Source organism: Typopeltis vanoorti, chromosome 18 (assembly GCF_054136105.1).
Source record: "Typopeltis vanoorti isolate ZY-2024b chromosome 18, IOZ_Tvanoo_1.0, whole genome shotgun sequence".
Taxonomy (NCBI): domain Eukaryota; kingdom Metazoa; phylum Arthropoda; class Arachnida; order Uropygi; family Thelyphonidae; genus Typopeltis; species Typopeltis vanoorti.
In genome coordinates this window covers 65,414,229-65,429,538 of record NC_143566.1, presented here as the reverse complement: position 1 = coordinate 65,429,538, position 15,310 = coordinate 65,414,229, and the positions used below count along the sequence as shown (strand labels likewise).

Here is a 15,310-nt window from a genome sequence, read left to right as displayed (position 1 = left end):
TTCTCCTTAAATTTCATCCACAATTGTTTTTTTTTTTTTGCAGCTCAAGCTTAATGTTGTTATTCATCCATTTAACTCCCACTTGATTTACTCTCTGGACTCTAGGTATGCAGTCAGCCATTATCTCCCTCAAACACTCCTTAACCACTTTCCATGCACTATCAACATCCATCCCTTGCAGTTTAACATGCCATGGCAATGATTCAAGCAATCTCCTTTGTCATACTGGTAATTCCACATGTACCCTGTCTTAATTAAAAATTCCACACATTTAGCCACTTCCCAGGTCAAGACCTTATGATCACTCTCACCAGTTGGTGGCAATATGGTCACATTCATAATAGTAAATTTCTCAGATGCAATTACTAGGTCAAGCACTCTCAAACTCCTAGTATATTCCATTACATGCTGTCTCAAGTAGTTATCCCTTAGTAACTGTATAAAATTCATTTCCTTCCTCCCATTTGTCCTCTCCTCCCTCCCAATCAATGTTACCATAGTTGAAATCCCCCATAATAATTACCTATCCTCCACTCATTGAGTCTATTTGCCTATGCATACTGTCTCCATCATCTATTCCATCACCTGGTCTATAGCAGCACCCAACTGTAAATTTTGTTCTGCTGACCTTAATCTCACACCAGATAGCCTCTAATGTGCTATTTCCACTATCCTGAAGTTGAACTTCTAATCTCTTTGGCTGCAGTTCATCAGCTATCTCATCAATAACACTCCTTCCCCCATTCTTTTCTCTCTGTCTTTCTTGAACACACTATACCCTTCACATTCTATCCCACTAGCTATATCATCTTCTGTCAGCCATGTCTCACTAATGGCAATAACCTGTGGGGGTTGGTCTTCCTTCTTGTTCCTAATACTCCTGGCATTAGTATACATGAAATGCAGAAGCCTGTTAGTCCCACCCCTATCTTGATGCCTTATACTAACTATCCCATTCTGATTTGTTGTCCTTCATACTAGCTCAGGCATATTATACACATTCTTACACTCAACTGCCTCACTGATGTCTGCATGTCCACTTAACAGCATTTTATAGGATAGATTCAGAAATTTTGTAACATGTGTCTAGAGAAGGATACTGAATAAGGGATTTCCACTAGAAATTGAGTGTAGTTAGATAAGATGTGAGGACTAAATGTTTTTGCTTGGCAAGTGACAAATGAGTAGAATGGGTCACCACAGGTAGTAGTGAGTTGAGTTCTTTGTCTGTTGAATGAATTTAAGGAGAGGTATCATAGACACTGTGTGAATAATGCTTAGTGAGTTCTGTACAAAGCACACTTTATAATGCTTTGGTGACAACAATAATGGATATTTATTATTCACTCTCTCTCTCTCTCTTTTTTTTTTGATAAGTCCTTATAAACATTTCCTAAATGCCACTTGAATCTAAATCATTTGAAGTAAAGGGCTTGAATTTCCTTTATATATATATATATATATGTTACTAGCAGATTATTTGGCAGTACTTAGGTCCTTAATTCAATTCAATTCTTTTTTTCAAACCTGTTCTACCAAATTTCATATGGCATATGGAAAGCATTTTTTTTTAAATCAAAAATAAGTAATGTAGCTGATCTCAACATTCAAGTTGAAATATGAAAAAGTATTAATTAGTGTTTTTCGCTAATTAGGTTTTGAAAACAATATTAAAATATTTCAACACAGCAAACAATAGTTTTTCCATCTAAATATCCTTTTACCAATTGAAAAAGGAAAAAAAAAAGAAAAAAAAGACATATTGCTATAGCAAATAGTTCTCAAGATATAAGCTGAAAATCACATAGATTAGGAGATTTATGAGAGTGTGCTGAAAAGTTGTGATAATCACAATGAAGGAATTGAGGTAGAACCATGTAACTTTCACATTATTCTATATATTCCCCAAAAAGTGTTATACACTTGTTTCAATGCTGCTGCATCATTTGCAATCCTCTGCGTAAAAAGTCTTTCCCTTGTTGCACAAACAAGTCCTCAGCTGCAGATATGACTTCATCATCTGTGATAAATTTTGTTCTTTTCAAGTGGTTCTTTAAATTTGAGAATAGGAAATAGTCAGATGGGGACCAGGTCTAGTGAATAGGGTGGGTGATATTGAAAGCACAAGTTGTGTATTGTCTGTTGGGTTTCACAAACAGCGTGAGCATGCATGTTGTCCTTCAAAAGCAACACGCCCCTGCTCAGTTTCCTGTGGCATGTTTTTTTCAGTACCTCCTTCAATTCCTTCAGAGCTGTGGAATAAACTGCTGCTGTAACAATTTCACCTTTTTTGAGGTACTTGGTAAGGATTACAACATTCACATCCCAAAAGACAATGGCAAGAACCTTCCCTGCTGACTTTTGGGTTCAGAACTTCTTCAGTGGTGGAGAACCTTGTCTCTCCACTGCACTGACTGTTGTTTGGTCTCTGGGTAATAGTGATGAAGCCATGTTTCATCAACAGTCACAATACAAGCCAAATATTTACAGCTGATTTCTCAAAATGGTCCCAAATCATTTCTTAAGATGGCAGCACACTTTCTTGTTTTTGGTTTGCATTCAAACATTTCACTTTGCTGAGAGCTTCTATGTCCATTTGTTGGTGGATAATGACCCCAACTCATTTCCTGGATATCCTCAGAGTGTTTGCAATGTTTTTGGCTGGTATTTGTCTATCATCAAGGATCATGACATACACCACATCAACGTTTTCAGGTGTTATTGCTGTGGAAAGGGTCTTCCTGACCTGGAGGCATCTGTTGTCTCCAGATGCCCAATTTTAAACTTGGCCACCCATCTGGCAAATGTTGGATATGATGGAGTGCAGTCCCCTAAAGTTTCACACAAAGTTTGGTGAATCTCAGTTGCGGACTTTTCTTGCAGCTTGAGAAACTTGATGATGGCACACACCTCTGTGTCTTTGAATTTTTTCAAAATTTCTGACATGTCTTCTTATATATCCTAAAAGAAAAGAACAAATTATTACAATTTGATGAAACATGGGGGTTAGGGGTTTTAAGATATGTTCTTTCTTGTGGTTATATCAGTTGCTTTAATGTAATTTTTGTTCTAGGTGTTTATCAGAACATTTTGGTCCCAAAATCTAATCTCTCTCTCTCTCTCTGGGTAGTAGTCAAAATTTTCAGTTAAAACTTACTCCACATTCCATAGGAAGAGTTAATGTGTGTGGGCTAATGGACTTAAAAGAGATAAGGGAAGGCCCTAAACCCTCCTAATTCACACAATGCCTCATGCAGTACACAATAGTATTACATTTGATACACATTTGCAATCAGTGAGATGAATATTGGCATCACATGCTTCCTGACTTTATATCTAATCAGCTTCTAAGTTTGCTCCACCACATGCACTTAGCTTCAAAATCTTACTTGTATCTATACCTGTAAGATTTTCTTACCAACTTTTTTGTTTCTGTGATAACCCACTCTTCTATTTTTTCAGGCTGTCTTTGAATGCACAATTTCACAGGCTATTCTGGTCTCATCAAAGCCCTGTAAAATGGGAAAATAACTTATTTATTCCCAGTTAGTATTCTTTAACACTACAATTATCCAATGCGATTACTCAACAATCTTAGCAATGTGGTCCTTAAATTTTAATTCCCTTCCACTGTTATCTGTAGATCTTCCTAGCTTCATTAACCACATAAAGCAAATTCCCATTAATATAACAGCGTTTGCAATGGCCTTATCCAGAGACATTCATCAGCATTTGTCCATTGAACCAATCTGTTGAAATAAGCAGACTGAGATTTTGTATCATATGTCCCTTATCTCTCTCTCTCTCTCCAACTTTGTATCAGCAAATAACTGGATGTTATCCCTCTAGACAATCCTTACTGCCATTAATAAACAACGAATATAATATAGAACCCTGTGGTATATCACTAGTCACCCTCCTTTTCATAAACACAGAACCTCTGTACATTACTTTTTAGTACCAGTCAGCCACTCACTTATTAATGTCATAAATCTATTTTGTATAATTTGAGTCTGTATGACAACTTCCTGTGTGTGGAATTCTGTCAAATGCCTTGAAGAAATATCCATTTTCCTTATCCTACTCTGAAGTGAAGTCACTCTGTTATAAAGTGGGAGCAAATTGCTAAAACAAAGTCTTATCATTAACAAAGCCATGCTGTCTTATATAAAGGATCAAATTGGATACAGATTCTAATTAGCCTTTTAAACACCTTAATACCATTCACCGGTCAATAATTCCCCTCCCCCAGTTATTCATTTGGAAGATCTGGAGGTAGTCTTTTGGGAATACTTGGGAAGGCTGTTTCACAGAACTGAGATAAATGGAATGAAATGAAAAATGAATTGGGAGCAGCAGTTCAATTGTAAAAGATTGCTGGGCAGTTATTGCTCATGTTATTTTTGGTTTAGCAGAAATGAGGAGTGTAATAAATTCCACATTTGCTCAGTCCATAGAAATATTTGGAGAAGAGACACATTGTGTAAAGAAACTGAACTGTGTGTGGATGAAAGAACCTCTGAGAGAATGGGCTGTCAATTATCTGAATTACCCTATTCTGAACAGCATCAAGAATTTTTAGAAATGATTTAGATGTACCATCAAAATGAGAAAGCGGTATTCCAAGTATTCACATATATGTCTAGAATGAATAGCGACTAGCTAGAGAGATGAAATGTAATGTCTTGAGTGAAAAAAGGATGCCAGGTTTTGTTGAAACTGAATGCTATAATAGTGATATGGTTATGCCTAGAAAGGCTAGGAGTGACTGCCATTCTGAGAAGTGAGGTCTTGACTGTTAAGCTAGCCATTATCAAAGGTAAGTGTATGTGGAGAGGGGGGGGAAGTAAGGTCCTTTTTGTGGGGAAAAAAAGAGAAAATTGTGTTTTGGAAGATAATATTAAATAAGGCTAGATTTGTATCACTCCATAATCTTTGATCTTGAGATGTTTAAGCATTACAAGGTTAAATCATATGAGTAGGAGAAATGGAGAGTGATATCAGCAGCAAAACTGTGCATATAGGGATTTAAGTCAGTGAGAGGTTATTTATGCATATAAGGAAGAGGGTGTGTGAAATAACAGATCCTTGAGGAACACCCACATTAATAGGAAAATCTGAAGAGAGAATCCCTTCCGTCTTAATATGCAGTGAATGATCCGAGAAAAAACTGGCTATCTAGTTACAGAAGGTAGAAGGCAGACCATACAATACAAAGCAGACCAGTTACAGAAAGTAGAAGGCAGATAGCAATTTGCTGAGAAACCCCTCAATGAAAAAACCCTATTATATGCCAAGGAAATGTGCAACAACAGTCTCTACATCTTTTCAAGATACACAGCAGATCTCTCTTGTCTACATCATTCATATTTGGATATGTGCCATGAAATGTTTGGAGAAACTTTTCAAATCCTTTCCATGGTGGTCACTGACTGGTTGACAGTTTTCCCAGAGTTGAAGAAGTGACTATTGATAACCATTACTTTAGACAGCAATGGTTTGATAAAAGACACTTGGCTTCTTTTTTTGGAATTGGCTTGATATAGACTGCTTCCATTCTGTGAGGTTGATGCCAGCTGAGTATAACAGGATAGAGAGATGATAAAGAACAAGTTCAGGTGGACATCTCTTGAGTGCATCTAGTGGGATACCATCAGGATCAGAAACATTTTCTGGTATCCAGGTTGTTCAAGATTCTTCTGATGACTTTCTGGCAGAAAGTCAAAGGAGGCATGTGATTCAATGTTCCAGGTAAAGGCAGAGGTGATTTATCTTGGTCATCTTTATACAGGAGTTGAATGAAAAGAATGATATTAGAAGGTCAGCTTTAGGTGATGTTGCATTGCTGCCACCTAGGTGAGAGAGAGAGAGACAGAAGCACAAATGGAACCCAAGCTTTTTGAAAGGGATTGGAAGGCACAACTGTCACTGACATAGTCAGGCATTGATTTTTTACATTCAGTCTTTTTAAAGTCCTACTTAGCCCTGTTAATGACAGTTTTGTAAGTGGCGTGAGTTTATATAGGTTGTATATGAAGAATTGGAATTTTGTCTCAATTTTTATTTCTGTCTCTATTTTATTTCATTTATTTATTTTCATTTTTGGACTGCCCTAGCACACCTCTTGGAAAATCATGTATTAAAGCCATGATTTTCCAAGAGAACAGAAACAGTAAAATTCTTGGAGATTCCCCTTGTTGTTGTAGTGCTAAAGGATATGAGGTTGTGAATGGTTGAGAGGAGTAAGACTTTCGATTAGCAATGAAACTTGTATGAACTTATGATCTGAATTACAAAAAGAGGGAACATCACCTTAACAGTGTACTTGAATGAAAAACAAGTTAAGATCCAAAGTTGGGTCAGTGGAGAGGATTGTTGGTCATTCTGATTGCTAGATATGAACAGTTTGCTTTAGATAATTGTTTATACGAGGGTGGTCTGAAAAGTTCTCGGCCTAACAATGAAAAAACAAATTTATAATTTCAAAATTATTTTTATTTTTCAACATAATCTCTCTTAAAATTAATACATTTATTCCAGTGATGCTCCAGCACCATTATCCTGTCGCTGTAGTGGTTCTCAGTAAGATCTGCAAAATATCCCCCTCTACAGCTGCAATCACCTCTTGATTCGAAGAAACACACTGACTAGTGAGGAAGAGTTTTAGTTTGGGGAAGAGATAGAAGTCAGACGGATCCAAATCTGGGGAATAGGGTGGATGTTCCAACAATTCATAGTGCAGATCTCTTAATTTTCCCATTGCCAAAACTCTTTTGTGGGCAGGTGCATTGCCCTCATGAAAGATGATTTTTTTCCTTCTGCAAACCGGGTCTTTTCTCATGAATTTTTTCATCTAGTCTGGTTAAAAGATTGGAATAATATTCCCCAGTTATTGTTTTACCCTTTCAAGATAATTAATAAATAAAATGCCTTTAGCATCCCAAAACACCGATACCATGACCTTTCCTGTTGATGGAACCAACTTTGTCTTTTTTGGCACTGAACAACTGGCTTCTGTTGACCACTTCAACTGACCACTGTTCTGACTGCTGCTTGGATTCTGGTGTATAATGTTGAATCCAAGTCTCATCCATAGTAATAAATCGATGCACAAAATCAGTTTTATTCTTGTTAAAACGCTCCAAGCACTGTTCAGAGATTTTCATGCGAGTGTGTTTTTTGATCTGCTGTGAGCAAGAGCAGCACCCATCTTACGCAAAGCTTTTTCATTTGCAATTCTTCATGCAAAATATATCCTACATGTTCTTTTGAAATGCCGATAGCCTCAGCAATTTCATGCCCTTTGACTCGCCGGTCATCCAATATCATATCGTGCACTTGATCAATGATTTCTGGTGTTGTTACACATCACGTGGATCATCTTCAAGGCGTATGGCCATGTTTAAACTCAGCAGCCCATTTCTTAATTGTTGAAAACAAAGGAGAAGAGTGCCCATAAACGTTTATGAACTTCAAACGAATTTCGTTTGGTGTTAAACCTTATTTTACAAAGAATTTTATAACTGCATGATACTCAATTTTATCCATTTCAAGAGACACAGACAACACTTTTGCTGACAGCTGTATAAAACAAACTACTTGATATAATGACTTGCAATTTCACATGGATGCTTATGACAAATGTGCTAACTTAGAAAAAAAAACTTGTTGATAGTGTTGCCATTTATGGTCAAGAACGAGAACTTTTCAGACCACCCTCGTTTAGTAAAAAGCTCGGTATCTCTTCTAGCTTTTTTCTTCTTTTTTTTTTAAAAAAAAAGACAAGCCTTATAAACTCAAAGAACTATATACAAACTCATCTAGATTTGGCCTTTACAAACATCCATACCCATGACTTATTGATACAAGAATGGATATGTTATCCACTCGGCCAACCAGGTTTGATCAGCAGAATTGGATAGGGAACCAATAAAGTTGTAGACATTGTCATGATAGCTTAACAGATGAGGATAAAAAGAGCAAGAAACCTGAAGTGAGAGTAGAAAGACTCTTAAACATGTTGTCTGTATAGAGGGAAAACTCCATGCCATAACATAGCCTACAGTGCTCTCATGTACCACTACACTGCTTCCCTACAAGCATATGATATGGAAGTGTAGATGGCAGTGAGATTATGCATCAGCTGATTAGGAAAAGACTTAAATGATTGTTACCACAAGGTTTGGTTCTGTATGCATCTGGGAATCAGCCTGCAGAATTGCTCTACTAGTGTACTCACAAAGATGGGGTAGACTCTGGATTTTCACAGTATGTATGGAATATCCTTAACAGTTATCATTCACACTGCATGTTAAGGGAACATGATCCAGTTTCAGTTACTCTACAGAGCAATTGGAAGAATGACAGGATATTGCACCCTTCAAATAGAAAAGATTTTGAGTTAGATTCTTGTCATGACAAGAGTAATCTATATGAGAGATTTTTCTGATGAAATTGAGTTAGCAGATCTCATATGGAGGTAGCAGAGTTTTTTTCAAAGAAAGTGGGTTTTTTTATCCTGCATGCAGGTAAATTGGCCAGAGAACTCATTCAATTTATAGAAAAAAAAATACTAGAAGTAGATGGTAGATGGGATGGTTGTTGTGTGTTGTGCTAATGGTGGTTAGTACTATTTTGAGTAGACAAATAAGTAATTGAGTCCTCTATGGTAAGTCCTTGGACTTTTTGGAGATGTCATGTAATAATGATAATAATAATCACATGGGAATTTGATGCATAATTTTGAGTAGCATTATCCTATCATACATACATAAAAATTACTTACCTAAACCCAAAAATACTACTTTATATCCATCTTCCTTCAGTGATTTCAGTGTAAAATCTTGTCCTAATGCTTTTCCAGTTTTAACCTAATTAAATAATTAGTGATTTTAAGTGAAAATGAAAATGTAAAAGGAATTATTCCTGCAGACTATATAATTAAAGAATGAACTTGATATAATTAGTATATACTTGTGTACACACAAGTTCAACCTTGTGTAGCATAATCAATTGTGTAGCATAATCAGTACTAGGTACAAATCCTGATGACTAAAAGATGTTTTCGTGCAAGTTTTCACCAGCACCATTTAAAGAGTTGTAAGTGGAAGGTGCAGTTTTTCATACCGGGGAAACTTTGGAGATATACATCTGATGCAAAACTGAAAACCGAACAAAAAATAGGACTAATGCCGTAGCATGCTCTTGAACTCAATCTTAATGTACAGATAAAGTGGGCAGAAATATTAAAATGCAGCTTCAAAGTGTAAGGTAATATACTCTGGATGAGAACTAGCTTTCATTTTTATTATTTATTTTTTATTGATTATTATGACACCTCCAGGGAATCCAAAGACTCATTGAGGGAGGGCACCCACTCCACAACTCTCCGTCTCCACCACTCAATCAACTTCAACTAACCGCAACTACACCAATGCCATCTACCGCCGACCACCACCACTAGTATTTCCACAGACAATTACAAAACATCCATGCCCACGGCGGGATTCGAACCCGCAGTCTATGGCTGGAGAGCAGATACGCTGACCACTCGGCGGATACACAGACCTAAAACCTGACTCCGCCAACCAGACCGGCAGGTCTGGTTGGCCGAGTCAGGTTTTAGGTCTGCCATACTTTTTTATACACATATTCAGTGTATACAACCCAACTCTTTTATCTGAAAATAAAAATTACTCTTTGTGGCTTTATGAAAAGAAGTCATTAGTATTCCCCTGCTTAATTTTTTTTTTTACTCAACTTGCATAAATAAGTCTTATTCTACAATCCAGGTATTATACGAAAAAAAAGCAAGCAAGAAGTTGATATTCTGGAATCAGGAAAGATGTACAATGGTGGCTTTGAAGAGAGTGTGGTGTGAAGTCTACTTCAGGATAGGAAATTTAGTGGGATGTTGCTTTGACCAGGGAACATACAGGGCAGGAAGCAGGCAAACTAGTAGACATGAGGCTAGTGATAATTATGTGAAATTTAAATTATGATGTACTATAAATTGGACAGAGGAAAGAATGTAAGTTCTTGGAATTTCTGTGGGATATTTATCTCAGCACACCCCTCCATAGCTCCGTTGGTTTCACTGGAGCCCTCTGCTTGGAAACACCTGGGTTCGAATCCTATGACATGGAGAACCTTTATCAGGGATTTTCAATTAAAGGTGAGTTCACAAGTCTCATATGGAGGTAGAGTGTTTTTTTCTCCCAGAAACTCAGGTTTCTTCATCCTTAAAAACAGGCAAATCAACCATGTGAACATGTATGCAGCAGTGGAGTGGCAAGCCAGCTGCATTAATTGCCTAAAACTCCTAATTAGGGGACTAAACCCATTTCAGACTGACAGACTGCAAATGGATGGATTTATCTTAGCATAAGATAAGCGCCTCCGTAGCGCAATTGGAAGACCAATGGTACATTGCACCCTTCGATTGGAATAGGCCTAAGTTCGATTCTCGTCGTGACGGGAGGAATCTTTATCTTGACGGTTTCAATCAAAGGTGAGTTAACCGATCTCATACGGAGGTAGCAGGGTTTTTTCTCCCGGAAACTCGGGTTTTTCATCCCACATACAGACAAATCAGTCCTTCAGAACACACGCAATTTACAGACAAAAAATACTAGTTGTGGTAGTGGTGGAGGTGCGCGGTAGATGGTGTTGATTGAGATGATTCGTAGTAGAGGTTTGGTGTAGTAGTTGAGACAGTTGTAGGTGTCCTCCTGCGATGAGTCTTCGGACTCCTTGGAGGTGTCATGAATAATAATAATAATAATAATATGGAGAGAACCAAATCAGTTTTGGATCTGGTCATAGCCAGAGAATATGGCTGTGACCGAGAACACCTATTAATTTCAAGGAGAATGAAATTTATATGAAATTACAGCGAAGGTAATTATAATAGACTTAAAAAATAACTTGAGAAAATAACATGGATGGTGAAAGGCAAGTAGTATATGCTATTAGCACCAGTGGAAATCACATACCTCAAGTGAGAAAGATAAAGAGATTCAGGATGAAATGGGTGAATAGCAAAATCAAAGTGGAATTGAAGATAGAAAACGAGGTTATGGAGAAGATCTGCAAGAGGAATTTTATTTTTTTGATGGTATTCTCATAAACAAGAAGATGGTCAACCTAGAGTATATTAGTATCGTGGATAGGCACAAAACAGGAGGAAGAAACTTATGCAACTATATTTTATATTAAGAAATATGTAAGAAAGAAAATTGAAGTTTACATTGCAGAACAGTTCTGCAATGTATGATGAAAGAAAAAGAGATATGTTTTGATATTAATTCTTAGCAATTTTTTACCACTTCAATGTAAATTTTCGCCTGGATTGGACGTAACTGAGTGTGGTATATTTACATTTGGAAGATTTTGAGTTTAAAGTACTTTTCTGATATACTGTTTTATATATTTCTGGCCTGATTGGCCGAGTGGTTAGCATATCTGCTCTCCAGCCAAAAGACTGCGGGTTCGAATCCCGCTGTGGGCATGGATATTTATGATTGTCTGTGAAAATGCTAGTGGTGGTGGTTGGCAGTAGATGGTGTTGGTGTAGATGATGAAGGTAGTTGCAGTTGGTGGAGATGGAGAGTTGTAGAGTAGATAGCATCCCTCGATAAGTCTTTGGATTCCCTGGAGGTGTTACGTAATAATAATAATAATATTGTACCTTTTCCTTCTATCGGTTATGGTGGCCTCCATATATCTGTTTACTCAGGGTTTACAGTGATACTGTTACCTGGCTAAGGCCTTTGACAGAATACCACATGGAAGTCTAATCCGTAAACTGCAACATATGGGAATGGATATAGGGTTGGTGAGATGGATAGGAGGGTGGATGATGGAGAGATACCAGAGAGTAGTTTACTCAGGAGTAGAGTCCAAAAGACGGCCTGTGACTAGTGGTGTGCCGCAGGGTTCTGTTCTTGGACCACTGCTGTTTAATTTGTTCATTAACAATATAGGGAAGGATCCGAGAGGAAAAGTTCATTTGTTTGCTGATGATGCTAAGTTGAGTTAGGCAATAGTGGCAGAAGATGTCAAAATTTTGCAGGATGATTTGGATAGATTGGAGGTCTGGGCTAAGGGGAATGGATGTCAATTTAATGTGGCAAAATGTAAGGTTATGCATTTTGGGGTGAAAAGATTAGCAGCAGTATATCACATTAGTGGAACTATACTCCAGGAGATTGATGAGGCCAGGGACTTGGAAGTGTTGATGGATAGGGAGTTGAAGTTTATTGGGCACATCACAAAAGTGGCTAAATCAGCTCATCAAATCACTTGGATGCTGAAGAATACTTTGACGAGCAGAGATAAGCAAGTTATCGTTCCTCTGTATTGAGCCTTGATAAGACTACATCTTGATTACTGTGCCTAGATCTGGTCACCTAGGTTACTTCTTGATAGGGAGGAGGTGGAGAGGATCCAGAGGTGAGTAACCAAGATGATAGCAGGTCTATGGAATGAACCTTATGAAAACAGGTTGAAGATTTGTGGGTTGCAGAAATTGGTTTCTGCAACCCACAAAGGGTTTCAGAGGATATTTTTTGAGAACAGGACTTGTGGTGAGAGGACTAGGGGACATCCATGGAAGCTGGGTAAGAGTGTGGTTAGTAAGGGTGTTAGAGCTTGGTTTTTTACTTTTAGAGTAGTGAATGAGTGGAATAAGCTGCCTCAGTCTGTTGTGGGTGCTATGACAGAGAATGAGTTCAAGGCAAAGTATGATAGATACTGTGTGGATGTCAAATAGTTGTGATGGAAATGATGTTTAGGGCCTCCCTCGATGAGTCTAAGGACTCCTTAGAGTCGCCCTTAATAATAATAATAATTACTGATTTGTTGTTGCCCAGCCCACTACGATTTAAAGATTACATTTTGTGAACTATAATACAAGATTTTGTAGCATGCCGTGCCTGCAGCATGTATGGTTTCAGAGATTTAAAAATGGTAAAAATGAAATGGGTGATTCCAATATAAGTATATCAAGTTTCACTAGTAGAAATAGTGCTGCTTCGGAAATTTTCTGGAAGAAAATTATGGGAATCAGCATGACTGATTCCCATAATGGGAATCTATGAGAGAGGATTTGAAGGAATTACTTGAGATAAGAAAAAAAAAAAAAAAAAAAAAGTGAGAGTTAGGATGGTGAGTCTGTTGCCACAGTATGACAGTGAAGAGTATAGAAGGAGGGCAAAAATAGCTCGACTTTATGCGTGGATTATGCAGTAGGAGTGGTGGAATTTGCAGATGTGTCTCGTGAGTTCGATGGGTGAAAGGATTTATATAAGATGGATGATTTACATTTGAATGGATTTGGTGTACAGAGACTTGAAAAGGTGTTGTTGAATGAAGTGGAAGCGGATGTGCAGAATCAGGGAAACTAGAGTTAGGGGAGGGGAAGGATATGCAGACTATAGGGAGACAGTAGAGTGTATGAATGTGTGTAATAGGCCCAAGTGAGTATGAAGGACAACAAACCAGAATGGGATAGTTAGTATAAGGGATACTAATGCCAGAAGTATTAGTAACAAGAAGGAAGAATTTTTGGCCTTGGTTGGCCACAGATTATTGGCATTAGTGAAACATGGCTGACAGAAGTTGATATAGCTAGTGGGATTGAATGTGAGGGGTATGGTGTGTTCAGGAGTGACAGGGTGAATAAAATGGGGGGAGGAGTGTTATTGATGATAGCTGATGAGCTGCAGCTAAGGAGAATAGAAGTGGAACTGCAGGATAGAGAAAAGAGCACATTTGAGGCTATTTGGTGTGAGATTGAGACTAGCAGAACAAAATATACAGTTGGGTGCTGCTTAGACCAGGTGATGGAATAGATGGTGGAGATAGTATGCATAAGCAAATAGAAGAAATGAGTGGAAGGAGGGTAATTATTATGGGAGATTTCAACTATGGTAACACTGATTAGAAGGAGGAGAGAACACACAGGAGAAAGGAATTGGATTTTATGTGGTTTTTAAGGGATAACAATCTGCGATAGCATGTAATGGAAAATACTAGGAGTCAGAGAGAGTGCTTGACCTAGTAATGGCATCTGAGAATTTAGCTGTAACGAATATGACCACATTGCCACCAATTGGTGAGAGTGATCATAGGGTCTTGACTTGGGAGGTGGCTAAAGGTGTTGAATTTACAATTAAGACAGGGTATATGTGTGGAATTATTGGGATGGCAAGTATGACAAACTTAGGAGTTTGATTGGTTCAGTGCCATGGCATGAAAAACTGCAAGGGTTGGATGTTGATAGTGCATGGGAGGCAGTTAAGAAGTGTTTGCAGGAGGCAATGGCTGACTGTATACCTAGAGTCTGAATAATAAATCAAGTAGGGATTAAATGGATGAATAACACCATTAAGCTTGAGCTGCAAAAAAAGAAACAACTGTGGAGGGAATTTAAGGAGAAAGGTGACTGGCAGGCACATGAATGGTATAAAGCACAGGCCAGAAGGGTAACGAGTGTGGTGAGAAAAGCAAAAGCGGATTATGAAAGAACATTATCCATGCAGGCTAAAGAGAATCCCAAACAGTTTTTTCGATATGTTGCAAGTAAAAGAAAAAATGTATATGGCAGAATGATTTTAAAGAATGCTGATGGTAGGGAGGTAACCGAATCAGTTGATATAGTGGAATTACTGAGCGAGCACTTCGCAAGAGTATATCATCCAGGTGGTGACATTGCAGGAATGAATGAACTAATAGCTTATATGGGAATTGTGGTGAATGAAATGGAGGTGAATAGTCTATTACAAAACCTCAATGTCAATACATCTGTGGAATTGGATGGTATACCAGCTCGTGTCATACGTGAAGCGGCTAAAGAATTGTCAGTGCCCTTGACCATTTTGTTTAATTTGAGTCTCGGGTATGGGTTAGTCCCGAGGGGGTGGAAAGAGGGGATTCCAAAACTGCTGTTGTAAATTACCGACCGATCAGCATATCAGGAATCGTTGTCAAGGTCTTGGAGAAAATAGTCAAGAGGAAAATACAGGATTGGATAGATGAAAATGGGATACTGTATGAGGGACAGCATGGTTTTGTGAAGGGTAGTTCACGGCTCAGTAACTTGCTCACGTTTTATAACACAGTGACAGCTGAACTCGATAAGGGTAATGGGTTTACAGTGATTCTACTGGAACTTGCTAAGGCCTTTGACAGGATACCACATGGAATTCTAATCAGTAAACTGCAGCATATATGGGAATGGATATTGGGTTGGTGAGATCAATAGGAGGGTAGTTGATGGAGAGATATCAGAGAGTGGTTTAATCAGGAG

At 38.0% G+C, this 15,310-nt stretch overlaps 1 protein-coding gene across 2 annotated transcripts in view; it reads right to left on the bottom strand.

Moving 5' to 3' along the window:
• su(r) (dihydropyrimidine dehydrogenase su(r)) overlaps positions 1-15,310 on the bottom strand; it is a 413,031-nt gene that overhangs the window by 200,212 nt on the left and 197,509 nt on the right. For both annotated transcript variants that reach the window (XM_090408491.1, XM_090408493.1), the window contains one exon: positions 8,786-8,870. In XM_090408491.1, the coding sequence (XP_090264617.1) occupies positions 8,786-8,870 (85 nt within the window). The remainder of the gene's footprint in view (positions 1-8,785; positions 8,871-15,310) is intronic.